Raw genomic sequence first — 15,927 nt, 5'->3', positions numbered from 1 at the left:
TATGAGGATTAAATAGACTTCACATAGAAAGGGTTTAGCACAATATCAGGCCCATGGTAGGAGCTCCCTAAATGGTAGCTGTTATTCATTCAGCAGATCTTTAGTTGGCACTTGCTGCATGCCAAGCATCTTAGACCCTGAAGACTCACAGGTAAACCAGCCTATTCTCATGGAGCTTATATTCTACAGGTGAGAGATAGACAATAAACAAGGACATATTAGGAAATAATATATCTTATGATGAAAAAGAGCAGACTAAGATAGTAGAGACCATAGGAGCCACAAGAGATTGGATGATCTGGAAAAGGCCTCTGTTAGGATGTGGCATTCAAAGTGAATCCTGAATGTCATGCCCTCCTTTTCTCTCTTTTATATGTCACTTTTTATTTGTTATACCGTATTCAAGGAGATTGATACCTGAAAATGTGGTTAGGAAGTAAATCTGCATATTTTATTCCATATAATAAACCTAAAAAAAATACAGTTACCATTTAGAAATATTAGATATGAGTAGGTCAAATGATATATTTGTCCTAAATTTGAATCCTGAGTTTGAATTTAAAGTACTAAAACCAGAGGAACCATGATTTTGATGTGCCCACCCCCACTTTTTTTGTTGTTGTTGTTACTGTTGCTGTTGAGACGGAGTCGCACTCTGTCACCCAGGCTGGAGTGCAGTGGCGCAATCTCGGTTCACTGCAAGCTCCACCTCCCGGGTTCACGTCATTCTCATTTCCTGCCTCAGCCTCCCAAGTAGCTGGGACTACAGGCATCCGCCACCACACCCGGCTAATTTTTTGTATTTTTAGTAGAGACGGCGTTTCACTGTGTTAGCCAGGATGGTCTCAATCTCCTGACCTCATGATCCGCCCGCCTCCGCCTCCCAAAGTGCTGGGATTACAGGCGTAAGCCACTGCGCCTTGCTAGATGTGCCCACCCCTTTTATTTTTGCCAATATTTAAGACTTTCTGTGTTACAAACATAGCTAATTAGTCTAATTGAAATTCTATACATATTTTAGCACTTACTATTTGTTAAAGAATAAAGAAATGTGAGTGAATAAGTAAACAAAAATCCTCACTCCTCTTTAGCTTGCCTTCTACTAGGATTTAAAACATCAGATCTCCAGGATTTGAGCTATATCTCAATTTTAGTTACATATTTAAATGGAATATTAAGAAACATCTTACAAAATAATTTTTTTTTTAGGTAGCTGATCGTCTGTTTTCATCTTTTGGACAAGATATATTAGATGCTCTCTATTGGACAGCAACAGAGCCTAAAGAAAGAAAAAGAGCCCACATTGGGGTGATTCCTCACTTTTTCATGGCTGTTCTCTATGTCTGTATCCTTATAGACGTACTGGAAATTTCCAACAGTTAATGCATAGTCTATTTTATTTGGTTAGCCATTTTATAGATTTAAAGATGTATAGATAATGTATGTATCCTGAAGATTAATGTGAAATATCTGTGTTCTGTTGAGAAATTGATTGTCATAATAACTGTAATTAATTTAAGGAGCCTCATGTATGCATTACTCTTTGAGCTGCTGGAAAACAGTTCTGTTTGCAGTGTAACTGATTATAAGGAAGACTTTTATAATAAAACGGCAGTGTATTTTTATACATACCTTACATAGATCTATATAATTTTTCATACTTATGTTAGAATTTTTCTTGAAGTTAATCGTTAAATCCAGGAATTCTTTTTTATAACCTTGGGCTTAAAATGCATGGAATTTATCTAAAAGTAAAATGTGAAATTGGTTGGGAGGAGTTTTGGTGGTTTTATGTGTTTGTGTATTCATCCCTGGCTTAAAGCTTTTCTGTTGGAGAGTAAGTGCTTTACTATATAAGCAGTGTACATGTTTGTGTGTACTCCTACATATTTATACACACGTTCTTGCTCTTAAGTTCCATGTGAAGTCAGGACTCATTCACAAGAATGTGTCACATTTTTGTTTTTTCTCTCTCTGTAAGAGTGACACTTGAAAGAAATTGGGTTAATGCTTGGAAAGTTAAAGAACCAAGTAGGAGGATACCTGTGAGGGTAAAAGCTTGTTCCGGTTTTAATGGAGTAAAGCAGTTACCACTCTTAGATATAAATTAACTATTCTGTATGTAATACAGATACAATTCTGCAGTTTATGGATATCTTCAAAATGACATATGAAAAAGAATCTTAATTATCAGATATTTCTTATTGCCTTACATTCCACATTTCCTGAAGAATCAGGGAAGAAAATCACTTCCAGAATTATATTTTGTGCTTTCTTTTTTAGAATGCAAATTATCTTAATTCAGAATGTGTATTTCTTAGTCTCTTCTTTCAGTATTTACCATAATTTATTCCATTTACTTAACAAACTTTTTTGAGGGCCTATTTCCTGAGTACTGTGCCAAGTGCCAGAGATACAGAAAGAACAGAACAACCCTGTTCCAAAGGATTCATGGTCTAAATAAATGAATGTATAGAGGTACATTTCCACTTTTGTTCGTTTCATGTAGATTGCACATATCCTGTCAAATTTATATCAACTATAGCTAATAGGGAAATTATGAAGATAATATAATACTTATTAAGACGATTTAGAAAATGTCATCTTCTTTATTATTCACTTTCAAAATTTTATAGTATTATCAGTAATAATATGAAAGCAAATTTAAGTTTTTTCCTTGACCTTCTATTAGTTTTGCATGCAATTCTTATAATGGTTCAAGCAACAACTCTCAATGTGGCTTTTAACTCACACAACAAGTCTTTGCTTACTATCATGATGTCTAATAATGTAAGTATGAGATTTATCTTACATTTTTGAAGGCATACGGGCATTTCAGCTGCAATACTCTGGGTGGGATAAAATTATTTGTTCTATATGTTGTTCTCCTGGAAGTTTTATAGGTAGCAAGTCCAGTTTTTAAACTGTTAGAATCATAAAGATGGTATTTCTGTTTACTATTTCAGTTTGTTGAAATTAAAGGAAGTGTTTTCAAGAAGTTTGAAAAGAACAACCTCTTTCAAATGTCAAATAGCGGTATGTACAATTAGATTCTACTTGAAGTTCTGTGCAGTATTATTTTGTAGTTCATTCTGAAATCCTAATGGCACATTTTCTCTGGGCCACTCTTTCTTCAGCTTAAACTGTACCTTCTGTTATGCTATCAACATCTTTACTAGGTTTTCTTATCTTTGGTTATTGTAATCACAAGATGTTTGAGATAAAAAATTAGAAACATTTGTGTGGCACCATACGATACTTTGAGAAGCTTCTTAATAGTCTAGAAATTTCTCTGAAGTGGGTGGTATTTTTCCATTTTATAGATGTGAAAACTGAAACACAGAGAAAATAATTTGACTTCTCCGCAGTCACATAGCTTCTAGGAGAATTATGACTGTAAATCTCAGATTGTCTCTAAGTTCTTAGCTTTTTAAGTTATTATTTAGTTATTGTTTACTGCCTTCGTTCTGATCCTAAAACGTGTGAATGCACACAATTTTTGTGCCTGGAGTCGTTGTCTTACATAGTTTTTGAAAGCTAGAGCAGCGTAGTGTGGTGGATCATGGAGCCCTCAAGAACAGTCCCAGGGGCTCTGCCAGGGAGTGTGCTCAGAGTCAAAAGTGTTTTCACAAGAATATGAAGACATTATTCATCTCTTCTGCCATGGTGACATTTGCACAAGTCATGAAAAAATGGTGGTGTTTTAGCATGAATCCAGACAGATGTACAATAGAGAGGACCCCTAAAGGAACCTATCTTGATGATGTCCTTGAGGAAGGAGAGGTGTGTCATGGGGGAGGCCTGCAGGCTGGTCGTAGATAAGAGCACACATGGCTCACCCAAAGCAGCGTTTGTCAGACTTTTTGGTCCTGGGACCCTTTTACACACTTTAAAAAGTATGATGATCAGCTAGGCGCAGTGGCTCACGCCTGTAATCCCAGCACGTTGGGAGGCCGAGGCTGGTGGATCACCTGAGGTCAGGAGTTCAAGACCAGCCTGGGCAACATGGTAAAACCCCATCTCTACTAAAAATACCAAAATTAGCTGGGTGTGGTGGCGGGTACCTGTAATCCTAGCTACTGGGGAGACTGAAGCAGGAGAATTGCTTGAACCTGGGAGGCAGAGGTTGCAGTGAGCCGAGATCGTACCAGAGCACTCCAGCCTGGGTGACTAGAGCAAAACTCCATCTCAAAAAAAAAAAAAAGTATGATGATCCCAAAGGACTTTTATTTATATGGATTATGTCTCTCACTATTCACCGTATTTGAAATTAAAACTGAGAAATTTTAATAAAAATATTACATGCTTACAAAAATAACATTTCAATAAAAAAGATAATTTATAAAACAAAATTTAGTGAGAAGAGTTTCTCAACAAGTAATGCTGGAACAGTTGGATAAAGGTTAAAAAAAAAAAGAACTTTGGCCCCTCCTCTGCCCAAGAAAATTAATTCATAGTGGTTCATAACCCTAAACATAAATGCTAAAATTGTAAAACTTCTAGAACAAAATATAGGAGAAAATATTCACAACCTTGGTCTAGGCAAACATTTTAGAGACTACACAAAAAGTACTAACTCTAAAACAAAAGAGAGAAACTGGACTTCTTCAAAATTTAAATGTGTGATCATGAAACTTAAAAAGTGAAAAGGCCAGCCACAGTACTGAGAGAAAAGATTTGAGATGCATGTATCTGACGATAGATTTTTTTTGTTTTCTGAATATATAACAAACTCTACCAATCAATAATGAAAGGACAGTCCAGTTTTAAAATGGGGAAAAGGCTTGAACAGACATTTCACAAAAGAAAATCTATAAATGTCCAATAAGGTCATGAAAAGCTGCTCAGCATTATTAGGGAAAATGTCACTGGAGAAAGACAAAGCCATAATGAGATAGCACTGCACACCCTCCAGAGTGGCTGCTCTTGTAGCCTGACAGTGCCACAAGTTAGTGAGGATATGGATTAACTGGCACTCATGCATTGATGGCGTGAGTGTAAAGTATTACAACTGCTGTTTTTGGCCATTTCTTATGCAGTTAAATGTTCACCTGCCCTGTAATTCAGTGTGGAAATATATTTCCTCAGTAGGACTTGTTGCAAGAATTATTATGGCAGCTTTGTTCATACTAGCCAAAAACTGGAAACAACCCAAATACCTATCAATAGGAAAATAAACAAATTGTATATCCATACCATAGAATACTACTCAGCAATTAGACATAAAAGAATGAAATCCTAATATTGTCAACTATGTAGGTCTCAGAAGCATTATGTTGAGCAGAAAAGCCAGACACAAAAGTGTACATACTGTATTATTTCATTTATATGAAGTTATGATCAGACAAAATTCATTTATGATGATAGGAATAAGAGGTTGTTTATTGGGCGTTTGGATTGACTAAGGGGACTCAAAGGAGCTTTCTGGATGATGGAACTTTTTTCTATATTAAGGGCTTGGTGTCACAAGTTATGCATTGATCAGAACTCATCACATTATGTACTTAAGATCTGTGCATTTCACTATATGTAAATTTTACCTGTATATTAGACAAGGAAAATAATGGCATATGAATATCTTAAACAAGTTATAGGAGATTTGAAAACTAAGCAAGGAACAAAAAGAACAAATGGAAAACTGGAACATAAAGCCTAGATGATTCTATGAGGCCATGCTGGACCTGAATCTCAAAGCTTTGAGGGGCAGTTCATATTCTTGCTGCTTATTAATGTTCCTCACCTTTCAAGTGCAGACTGCCAATCGTCGTGAATTAGAAATGAAAGAGGAAAGAGGGAAGGTACTAAATTATAGAATACTTTGCTTCAGTAGTTAACCATAGAGTAAATTGATTCAACTGTAAGAATTTCGTTTGTTGTGGAAACCATGTTTTTTAAAAATGAATTCATACTGGTAACCTCCTTTGGGTAAGTGCTCTTTATAGAGCCTTAAACTAGACACGCAGATCTTAAGTTTTAAGGGTTTTCAATCCTTGTATATAAAAGCCTCAAAATTATGAGGAGGAAATTGTGAATGTTTTTAACCTTATGGCCAGCATGTTGATGTAATTAATACCCCTTTTCATTTTTATAAACGGGTTCCCCAGAATTCCAACCTCTTAGCTTAGAAAGATTAGGGATTCGATATTAGAGTTTTAAGAAAACACTGGAAAAAGAAATGATATAATGATCAGGTATGCATATCAGTTTACAAGAAATTTTAACTTTATTTTGGCTTAAAATGGTTACTACTTAGCACCAAAAAAAATTACTTTTTGCTGTAAGCAAAGTAGCTCATGTTATAATGCAAGGTGGTCTGCATTGTTCCCTTTAAGAGTTTTATAAGAAGTTAACTTCACCCTAAGGCAGATTTTAAGACCCTTCTCAAGTAAGAAAAAAAATTTCTAGGCAACATTCAGCTATTAAAATGGAAAGATAGGGAGTCACCAAGAGGTGCTTTTTACTCTTTATATGAATATTTTGCCTCCTTTATATGCTTTAGTAGTAGCTACTTAATGAGAGCCAGTCAGGAGAGATACTCATATCGGCTATTTTTTTCTTATGAATTTTCCTATGAATTTTTTCCTCCATCAGAAGTTGAGTTGCCAGATACATAGTGTAAGGTTCAGTCCTTCATGCTGGTTTAATATAGAAGACTTCATGGAGAAATCTGAGAGTAACTCTACCCCTTTCAGTGGTAGCTCACTGTATATTTTCTTTGAAGGAATTGCCTGAGGACATGTGAAAAGTAGTTCAGTTAATAAAACCAGATTTTTAACAACTTATCCTTTTCTTCACTTCATTTTAACATAAGCATCAGCTGAATGTGGAACCCCAGCCTTTCTGGTTTGCATTCTTGAGATGAAGAATTTTAGGTAGTTTTTTACCCATTGGTAATGTGAACTGTGCATTTAGGAAGGTCCTTCAGAAGTTAGGTTGTCTGGAGTAAGCTTATAGCTCGCTTAACACTCTTAGAAACCTGCATACCTGCAATAAATGTGGATGTTTGTTGGAAATAGTCACTCATTTTATATTTAAAATGTGACTGCAAATATGTTAAAGTATATCCCTGCTAGTGGTAATATAGCAAGGAAAAAGCTTAATAATCTGAATATTGGAAATATTTTAAAAGCATTAATACCAGTGTTTTTAAGCTTCTTAATAAAGGTTAGGAGAAAACGTTCTTAGAAATTTTAATTTTTAATCAATGTAAGAGTTCAGTTTTAATCCGAACCCTGACTATTCTGGAGATATGGTATAAATATGTTGCTGATTGCATTATTTATCTAATATATATTAGATTATCAGTATCAGACTCTTATTCTTATAAAAATTTTATTTCTTTTTATATCTTATTTTGGAGGAACTTAAAATTTGGGTATTTTTTAACTCAAATTTTGAAAGTCAAATCTTGATTTTATAATGTCTGTGTAAAACATTTAAATGTAAAAGTTGTGAAAGTATAAGAATAAAACTTTCAAAAAAATCTTCACATAACAGCCTCATTTTTATAGTTAGATATAATTTTATATCTATCTTATCAAATAAAGATAGAGTTAATTTTTATGGTGTCACTTTTTAATCTTTAAGCTTGCCATCCTTCACATCCTTCATCTTAAAAAATTGCATTTATTTACCAAATTTATCCATTTTTATTAATCTCTATCAGATTTTGAAATAGTCTGATTTTCTAAAATTTGTTTTGGGCCAGGCACAGTGGCTCATGCCTGTAATCCCAACACTTTGGGAGGCCAAGGCGGGCGGATCACCTGAGATCAGGAGTTGGAGACCAGCCTGGCCAACATGGTGAAACCCTGTCTCTACTAAAAATACAAAAATTAGCCGGGCATGGTGGCGCATGCCTGTAATCCCAGCTACTCCGGAGGCTGAGATAGGAGAATCGCTTGAACCCGGGAGGTGGAGGCTGCAGTGAGCCAAGATCGTGCCACTGCACTGCAGCCTGGGAGACAAAGTAAGACTCTTGTCTCAAAAAAATAAAAAAATCATAAAAAACAAAATCTGTTTTGCCTTAAATATACCTTTAATGAGATAGGTTTTTCCCCTTTCATCAGTATCCTTAGAAATGAAATTGTTGCAGATTTTCTCTATACTTGCAGCTGCCGTGTGTCCAAAAATCAAATACAATTAATTTAAATTCGACAGTAGTTTTTCTTTGTTGTACTAGAGTTTACAAAAGTTACTTTGGCTCATTTCAAATAGTGTTTTAAATTTCTCAAGGCCATTTATTTTCAGATAATTCTGTAATGAAGCAAGTCTGTATTATATATTCATGTTTAGGAAGTATCAAAAATAAATACATTTCATTGTTAAATTCATTTATGGAAATTAGAAAGGACTTAGCACACATACAGGTACAGCTTGCTGAATAATTCTACAGAGTTCCAATTAAAGATACATTGGCAAATTTAACCCCATGAATTAAGATCCACAGTTAGCTGTAGTAACAAAGAATATATTTTGTGTCAGACTTTGATGGAACTTATGCTAGGGCAGACTTTTCTTAGTTTCCTTTAACCTGTATCCTCTTTTGAAGTCACAGAATAAATTAAACATGTGATCTAGGACGAATCAAAACAGGTGCACCTGAAGACTCTGCATGTTCTTGCTCCGGAGGTGCCCTGCCTCCTAAGGAGGCATCTCAGTGCTTGGTACCTTGAGACTCATTGTGCCCTGAGCTCACACTCCAAAACGCAGTACTGCATAATGAATGGTGCTTCAGTTTTGGAAATAGGAAGCAAGTAGTGCCCACTGGGCTTTGAGGGAGTGAAGGCACAGCTCAGACCCATCACTAATAAGGAGCTTAGCTACCCTGAAAAAGAAGGTACCAGCAACTGACTGGAAGAGCTTAAGGATGTAGGGAAGGTACAGAAAGTAAAGGCCAACTCACTTATAGAGAAGGAGGTTTTGCTGTGGAATAAAAGTTTTTATCACGTTGCTAGAGAATAATGGGGAAAGGTGGAAGTAAAAAAAGGGAAGCAAAGACAGTTGCACGAAGTATATCAGGATGAAATTGAAATTCAGAGCGCTTATAGGAGGTGCACCATGGCTGAATGATATGGGTGAGGCTTGCAATTACTGAGGCAGTGGGAAAGTAGGGAAATGACAGCAGGCTGTAAAAAAGCTTTTGAGATGGGTTGTTACATGAGTGATTGTTTCTAGTCACAGCCACCACTATTACATAGACACACATACATGGGTGTGTCACTGTTACTGCAGACAAATTTATTTTGTCCCATTTCTTGATTACACAGTATCTTAGACTATGAGAAATTTAACAGCTTAAAAAGTGAAATGTGTACACTGGCCTTTAGCAAGAATTCAGTGATTTGCTTTTAGTAAATTCATTCCACCTAATCTCAGCACATAGTTATTAGTTTATGGTAAATATTATGAAGCCCAATTTGGGGTTATTTTCCCTCAAGTTCTGCATACACCCCAAGAAATGCTATTGTGGTAGCAGGATTCTCTCAGCTAAAGGACTCATCAGTTCAGTAATTGTGTACTATTTACCAGATTGGAAATAGTCTGGGATTTTATACAAGGATTTTGTTACCCAAAGTCTTTCATTTAACTCTTCTGTTTTTACTTCTGTAAAATGGAAACAGTTGTCATATGTCCCCAAAGCCCATTGGAGGAATCTAATGACCCAGTCTGAGCAGTTTGATCATTTGAATACTTTTTAAAGTTTATAGAAAACTGGAATTTCCATACTAGAATTATGTTGGCAGAAGAAGTCAATGGCTTCCCAAGGTAGCACCAGCCTATATATACACACACATATATACATATACATATATATATATATAGTTGTATATTTATAGACATTTATACATCGTCTAATTCATCATGTTCTGGCTAAAATAATTGTCATATATGTACTTTATTATGTTTATATACACTACAGTACTTATATGTTGATTTTTTTTTTCTTTTAGATATTAAGGAACGATTCACAAATTATGTGCTTTTACTGATAGTGTGTCTAAGAAACATGGAACAGTTTTCTTGGAATCCAGGTAACTCACTTTTAACAAAACAGTGTCTTATGATTTTACTTCTAAGCCAAAATCATTCTTTTACATGGAATAAAATGAATATTGCAGAAAACTTCAAAAGACTTTGGCTGTTTTACCGTTTGGGTATTGGAGAAACAATCATCTGTCACATAATGACTTTCAGTCAACAATAGACCACATATATGACGGTGGTCCCATAAGATTCTAATGAACCTGAAAAATTCCTGTCACCCAGTCTCCTAGTGTCCTTTTCTGTGTTTAGACATGTTTAGAGACACTTACCATTGTGTCACAGTTGCCTACAGTATTCAGTATGGTAACGTGCTGTACAGGTTTGTAGCCTAGGAGCAATAGGCTATACCATATAGTCTGGGTGTGTGGTTATACCATCTAGGTTTGTGTAACTACCCTCTATGATGTTAACACAGTGACCAAATTGGCTAACAACACATTTCTCAGAATGTATCCCTGTTGCTGAGCGACACATGACTGTACCTGTTTCAGTAGAATGGATTGGGTATGTTTTCTGTGGTGTGGTGGGATGCTGTCGTTTTCCATAAACTCCTCAGTGTCTCTGGAGCTGTATACTCAGTAGGTGAGTGCGCCCTGTTATGCCTGGCAGCTCTGAGCCTTTTGGTTTTTAACTGTAGTATACTTTAGTTACCTAAATCCAAAAAGATCGTTTTCATCTTGGGGTTAACCAGGAGAACCTTTGCTCTTCCCTAACATTGATCTTTTACCCATGGATTAGCATTTTAAATAGGAATAAATTAAATATAAAGTAAGGTGGAACTTTTGCTACTTAGGTGCGTCTCTAAATTCAGGCTGACAGGAAATTGTCAAGACTCCATGAATTTTCATTATCCATTCAGTTAGCAGACATTAACTGAGCATATGCTAGTTTCTAGGCACCTGCTGGCACTGTGGCAATGTAAAAAATGCTAAGACATTTGTAGGACTTACAGGCTAATTAAGGGGAAATGGGTAATTATAATGCTAAGTGAGCTAAGTGGGAAATGATCAATTTCTCAGGTATCTCAAGTAATTTAGAGTTTTTGTTTGAATGTCTGACGTTTTTGTTGGAATCTCATTCTTACAGGATGCAACCATGTTTTGGATTTCATTTATTACTCCCAATATTATATATGTTGTAGGCATTTATTAACTTATTAATTTATTTTTAATTCATTGGTAATTTTCAAGTAACTGAAAAATCAAAAACATAAAATGAGAGATACGCTCTTGGAGATACATTTTCAGAAGTTTTTTTCATAGAGAAACCATAAGATTAAATGATATCTCACAGCAGCTGGAGTAGGCTACCTGGCCTGTGGTGGAAAAGCCCCTTCCTCCACACACGCAGCTAGATTCTTTGTGTACCCAGATTTGTTTTAGTGAATGGTGGTATATTTCTTTATAACTAAGTCACCTAACAGGGTGTCCATGAAGGGCAGAGGGGGTATGTGTCACTGGTTCCAGTAGAGTACATGTAGGATCAGCAATTCCCAAAGCTGAGTGGTTAAACCAAAAGACAAATAGTCTTTATGCCTCCTAGACAGCTGGATATTTGAAGTCATATTCTCATTTATACTGCGACTTTTGATAAATTATCTTGCCTCCTTTGTTAGTACTATGGCAGATAATATGATAAACGGAGCACTTGCTTTTATTGATGAATTCACTGTTTTCACTCTTGTTTTAGGTTTTCACTCTTTTTTTAGGTTTATTGAAATTTCTTTAAAAAAACCAACAAAGTGCCATTTATGGAAGGTTGCTCTAAGTTCTCAGGGTCATGAGGGACATAAAAACAGCACTAGCCACTTTGTATGCCAGGCACATTGCTGTGCACCATTATCTCATTTAGTTCTCATAATAATTAAGTGTAGACACTTACTATCCTTACCTTGTGGTTGAGGAAGCTGGAATTTAGCTCATTAAGAAACTTGCCCTTTGCCAGTGATGTGGATTCAAAAAAAAACTTGCCGAAGGTCATACAACATTTAGTAGCAGAGTTTATCGGTGAAAGAGGTCCCTTGATTTCCAAAACCTGATGTGATGCCAGACCCACAGAAGCTGTCTACACTGTCAGCTGGGATAGCCCAGCTGTGTGGTCTCCATCCCACCCTCCGGCTACCTGGGTTTTGAGTTGCTGTGGGTCCTTGTCAGCAGTTCTCCCTATCTTTTTCTTGCTGTGTCCCACTCTTACATTCTTCTCCAAGTTCTTAGGAGGTTGTCTGTGGGTGTGTTTCATCAGGTACCTGGTACTGAATTGGCATTAAAAAAATTTTTTTATTGATGCATAATTTCATAGTTTGGGTGTGCAAGTGTTAATTTAATGTATTCATATAATTTGTGAAGATCAAATCAGTGTACTTGGGATATCCATTACCTTAAATATTTGTCTTTTTGTTAGAACCAGTCAAATTCTTCTCTTCTACCTATTTTGAAATACACAGTAGATTATTGTAAACTACAGTTACCCTATTTATCTATCTAACACTAGGTCTTATTTGAATAGACATTTAAATGTCATAATGGTGAGCAAATTTATCAGGCTAACATCTGTATGACAGTGAAACAAAGGATTGATCAATATCTTTACATTATAGTGATCAAAGGAGAAGACTGCTCATCTACAAAGACTACAGCACATCTCTTCTAGCTATTTACTGTCACATTGAGGCAGTTATGGAATTAAAGGATTTTCTAAGGAACCTGCTTAATCTAGTCATCCCATCAGCATGTCAGCACATAGGCTTCATGAAGGCAGAGGCTCTCTGCTAAACCACCGGAGCCCACATGTAAAGCAGTTCTTGGCACTTAGAAAGTACTGAATAAATATTTGGGTTTTTGTTGTTGTTGTTTGAGATGGAGTCTTGCTCTGTCGCCCAGGCTGGAGTACAGTGGCACAATCTCAGCTCACTGCAACCTCCACCTCCCGGATTCAAGCAATTCTCCTACTTCAGCTTCCCAAGTAGCCGGGACTACAGGTGCACGCCACTATGCCTGGCTAATTTTTGTATTTTTAGTAGAGATGGGGTTTTGCCATTTTGGCCAGGCTGGTCTCAAACTCCTGACCTCAGGTGATCCAAAATGCTGGGATTACAGGCGTGAGCCACTGCACCGGGCCTGAATAAATGTTTGTTGAATGAAGTATCCTTTAACTTGATACAGTATAGCTCTTTTGATAAAGGTTATAATTGAATGCTAGTTCATCATTTACTGAAAATAGTACAGTTTTGTTCTAGAGATTTCATATTTCTCTGGTAGCCTGTGGTATGGTTTCTGTTCATATTAAGATATTTCATTGTTTTTCTTTTTTCTATTTACAGATCATCTCTGGGTGTTGTTTCCAGATGTCTGTATGGTAATTGCATCAGAAATTGCCGTGGATATTGTAAAACATGCCTTTATCACTAAATTCAATGACATTACTGCAGATGTATGTATTTTGATATGCACTTCAATGTTTAAAGTTTACTTCTGTTGCTTAATTTTTAAAAGTTGTAGAATAATAGAAGTTTAATACTTTAAAGTCAGAATTGTAATTTAAGTTTCTAAAAATTATTACACTATTGAAAGTATTCTGTTTTAATATTAGGCAATGCTAATTCCATATCTTGGGGTAGAAGTATATAGCTCAGCCAGTAGTGGAAGTCACAGTGTCACTAACTCAAAATCATTTTGATCAGTTAACACTGTCATAATCTGTTTAAAGACTTTAAAATCACATTGTTTCTATTTTAAAACTTAGACCATCAAAACTTTTCTCTCTGGCTAGGTTTTTAAAATATTTTATATTTAAAATTGATTTTTTTCCACGATTATGAATAGGTTCCTGCTGAGTTTTAGAAGATGAGAGCCTTACATTTTTCTGGTGAAAGTGTTTAAACTTTGAGAAATTTGTTTTATGTTCTAAACAGATGTTCTGGATAATTTCTAGAAATAGATATGTGGCTATAGATTTATTGCATATAAAACATAAGAAAGTTTCCTAATGTATTTCTCGTTCCTGCCTCAGTCCCAAAATAAATAATAGTTCCACAGTTTTCTAGATTTTACTGGGTGGTACTTTTAATGACAGTCTCACAGTAATATTTGTTTTATTTCAAAAAGCAATTATTTAAAATAAAATGCGGTTGCAACAGCTGTGATTCAGTTATGAGTTTCTTAATGTTTTAATATACTTAAGTACAGTTTTGTACTTTTTTGTAAAGCACTGATAAAGTAATTTCACCATTTACTTTCTCAGCTTTCTTAAAGCAGAATGATTCCCTTTTCATAGGATCATTTATTTAGCATCTGAAGTCAAAATTAATAGGCTTGATTGAGACACTTGTGCAATTTTTAGTGGTAATGATCATTCACAAGTGCCTTCATATTTACCATGTTCCCTAACTTAGTTTTATGTCTTTTTCAGCATTCATTTTTCTCAGAAGATATTATTATGGTTAGACAAACAGTAATTTTTTTAAACTATTCATTTAATTTAAAATTTCAAAATTATTTTATATATATTACACTACTTAAAATAGTCACTCTTCCCCAAATTCTAAACTCTCAGGATCATAGTCATTGGATATTTATTCCCCTTTAAAGAAAAACCTTTAAAAGATCTATGAATGTTAACAGTTCAGGGGAATTGAGGTTACATTTTACCTTTACTGTAGGAAAACAAATAAGGAAATTATGCCCAGATGTCTGCTTGGTTATTAGCACTTGTTCCTGGTTAATTATTAAATGTTTTTATTAATAAAGTCTGAGTCTTTCCACATGATATATTTTTAACATATTACTTAATATTTCATTCTTGTTTGTCTTTAGGTCTACAGTGAATATAGAGCCAGTCTTGCTTTTGACCTTGTTAGCAGCCGACAGAAAAATGTGAGCGTTTATCAAGGGCATAGTCTGAAATTAACTGAATAATGCTTAATTTAGCATGAAATTTTAACTAAAGGAAAGCTACATAAACTGCCTACTTATCTCTATTCTCAACACTAAATAAACATTTACAAATTAAGAATAATAGTAATACTTAACATTAAGTAGTGTATGCTCTTTGCAGCATTTTAAGTTATTCAACTTTGTATTTAAGACTTGAGGCCGGGCGCGGTGGCTCACGCTTGTAATCCCAGCACTTTGGGAGGCCGAGGCGGGCGGATCATGAGGTCAGGAGATCGAGACCACGGTGAAACCCCGTCTCTACTAAAAATACAAAAAAATTAGCCGGGCATAGTGGCGGGCGCCTGTAGTCCCAGCTACTCGGAGAGGCTGAGGCAGGAGAATGGCGTGAACCCGGGAGGCGGAGCTTGCAGTGAGCTGAGATTGCGCCATTGCACTCCAGCCTAGGTGATAGAGCGAGACTCCGTCTCAAAAAAAAAAAAAAAAAAAAAAAAGACTTGAGAACATTTGGATTTCCACATCATTTTATAAGTGCCAGGTTCTGTTCTTGCTCCATATCCTCACCTGTTTAGAACATTTGCTGGCAATAAGTGAATAGTACTTTTAAAATGCTGTTTAAATCCTATAAATCTGAATCTTTTGCTCCTTTCTCTGTTCAGGCATACACTGATTACAGTGACTCTGTAGCACGGAGGATGGGCTTTATTCCTCTCCCACTAGCTGTTTTAGTAAGTGCATACTTTTTAATGTTTTTTGTAACAAAGTAGCCATCATTATAGAATATTAATAAATGGGTTGTTAATATGATTGTTTCAAAAGGACTTGATATAAAAATTAAGGGTAAATAACTTGGAAAAAAATTTTATTTTAAATTATAGCAGTAGCTTATATATCCAAATATCTCTGTTGGTTGAGCCATCCAATAGATAAGTGACGCTTAGCTGTTTTATGTAAATGGCTTTCCTAACAATGAGAATACTCTTTTTTGCTT

General features: G+C 35.5%; 1 protein-coding gene across 2 annotated transcripts in view; it reads left to right on the top strand.

Annotated features, from left to right (window-relative positions):
- Positions 1-15,927, top strand: part of TAPT1 (transmembrane anterior posterior transformation 1) — a 65,852-nt gene that overhangs the window by 37,282 nt on the left and 12,643 nt on the right. For both annotated transcript variants that reach the window (XM_055245664.2, XM_055245665.2), the window contains exons 5-11: positions 1,210-1,345; positions 2,693-2,790; positions 2,967-3,036; positions 9,954-10,034; positions 13,367-13,476; positions 14,859-14,918; positions 15,596-15,664. In XM_055245664.2, the coding sequence (XP_055101639.1) occupies positions 1,210-1,345; positions 2,693-2,790; positions 2,967-3,036; positions 9,954-10,034; positions 13,367-13,476; positions 14,859-14,918; positions 15,596-15,664 (624 nt within the window). The remainder of the gene's footprint in view (positions 1-1,209; positions 1,346-2,692; positions 2,791-2,966; positions 3,037-9,953; positions 10,035-13,366; positions 13,477-14,858; positions 14,919-15,595; positions 15,665-15,927) is intronic.

This window comes from Symphalangus syndactylus, chromosome 16 (assembly GCF_028878055.3).
Source record: "Symphalangus syndactylus isolate Jambi chromosome 16, NHGRI_mSymSyn1-v2.1_pri, whole genome shotgun sequence".
Lineage (NCBI taxonomy): Eukaryota > Metazoa > Chordata > Mammalia > Primates > Hylobatidae > Symphalangus > Symphalangus syndactylus.
The sequence above is the reverse complement of the archived record's forward strand: the minus strand, read 5'-3'. Positions and strand labels throughout refer to the sequence as shown.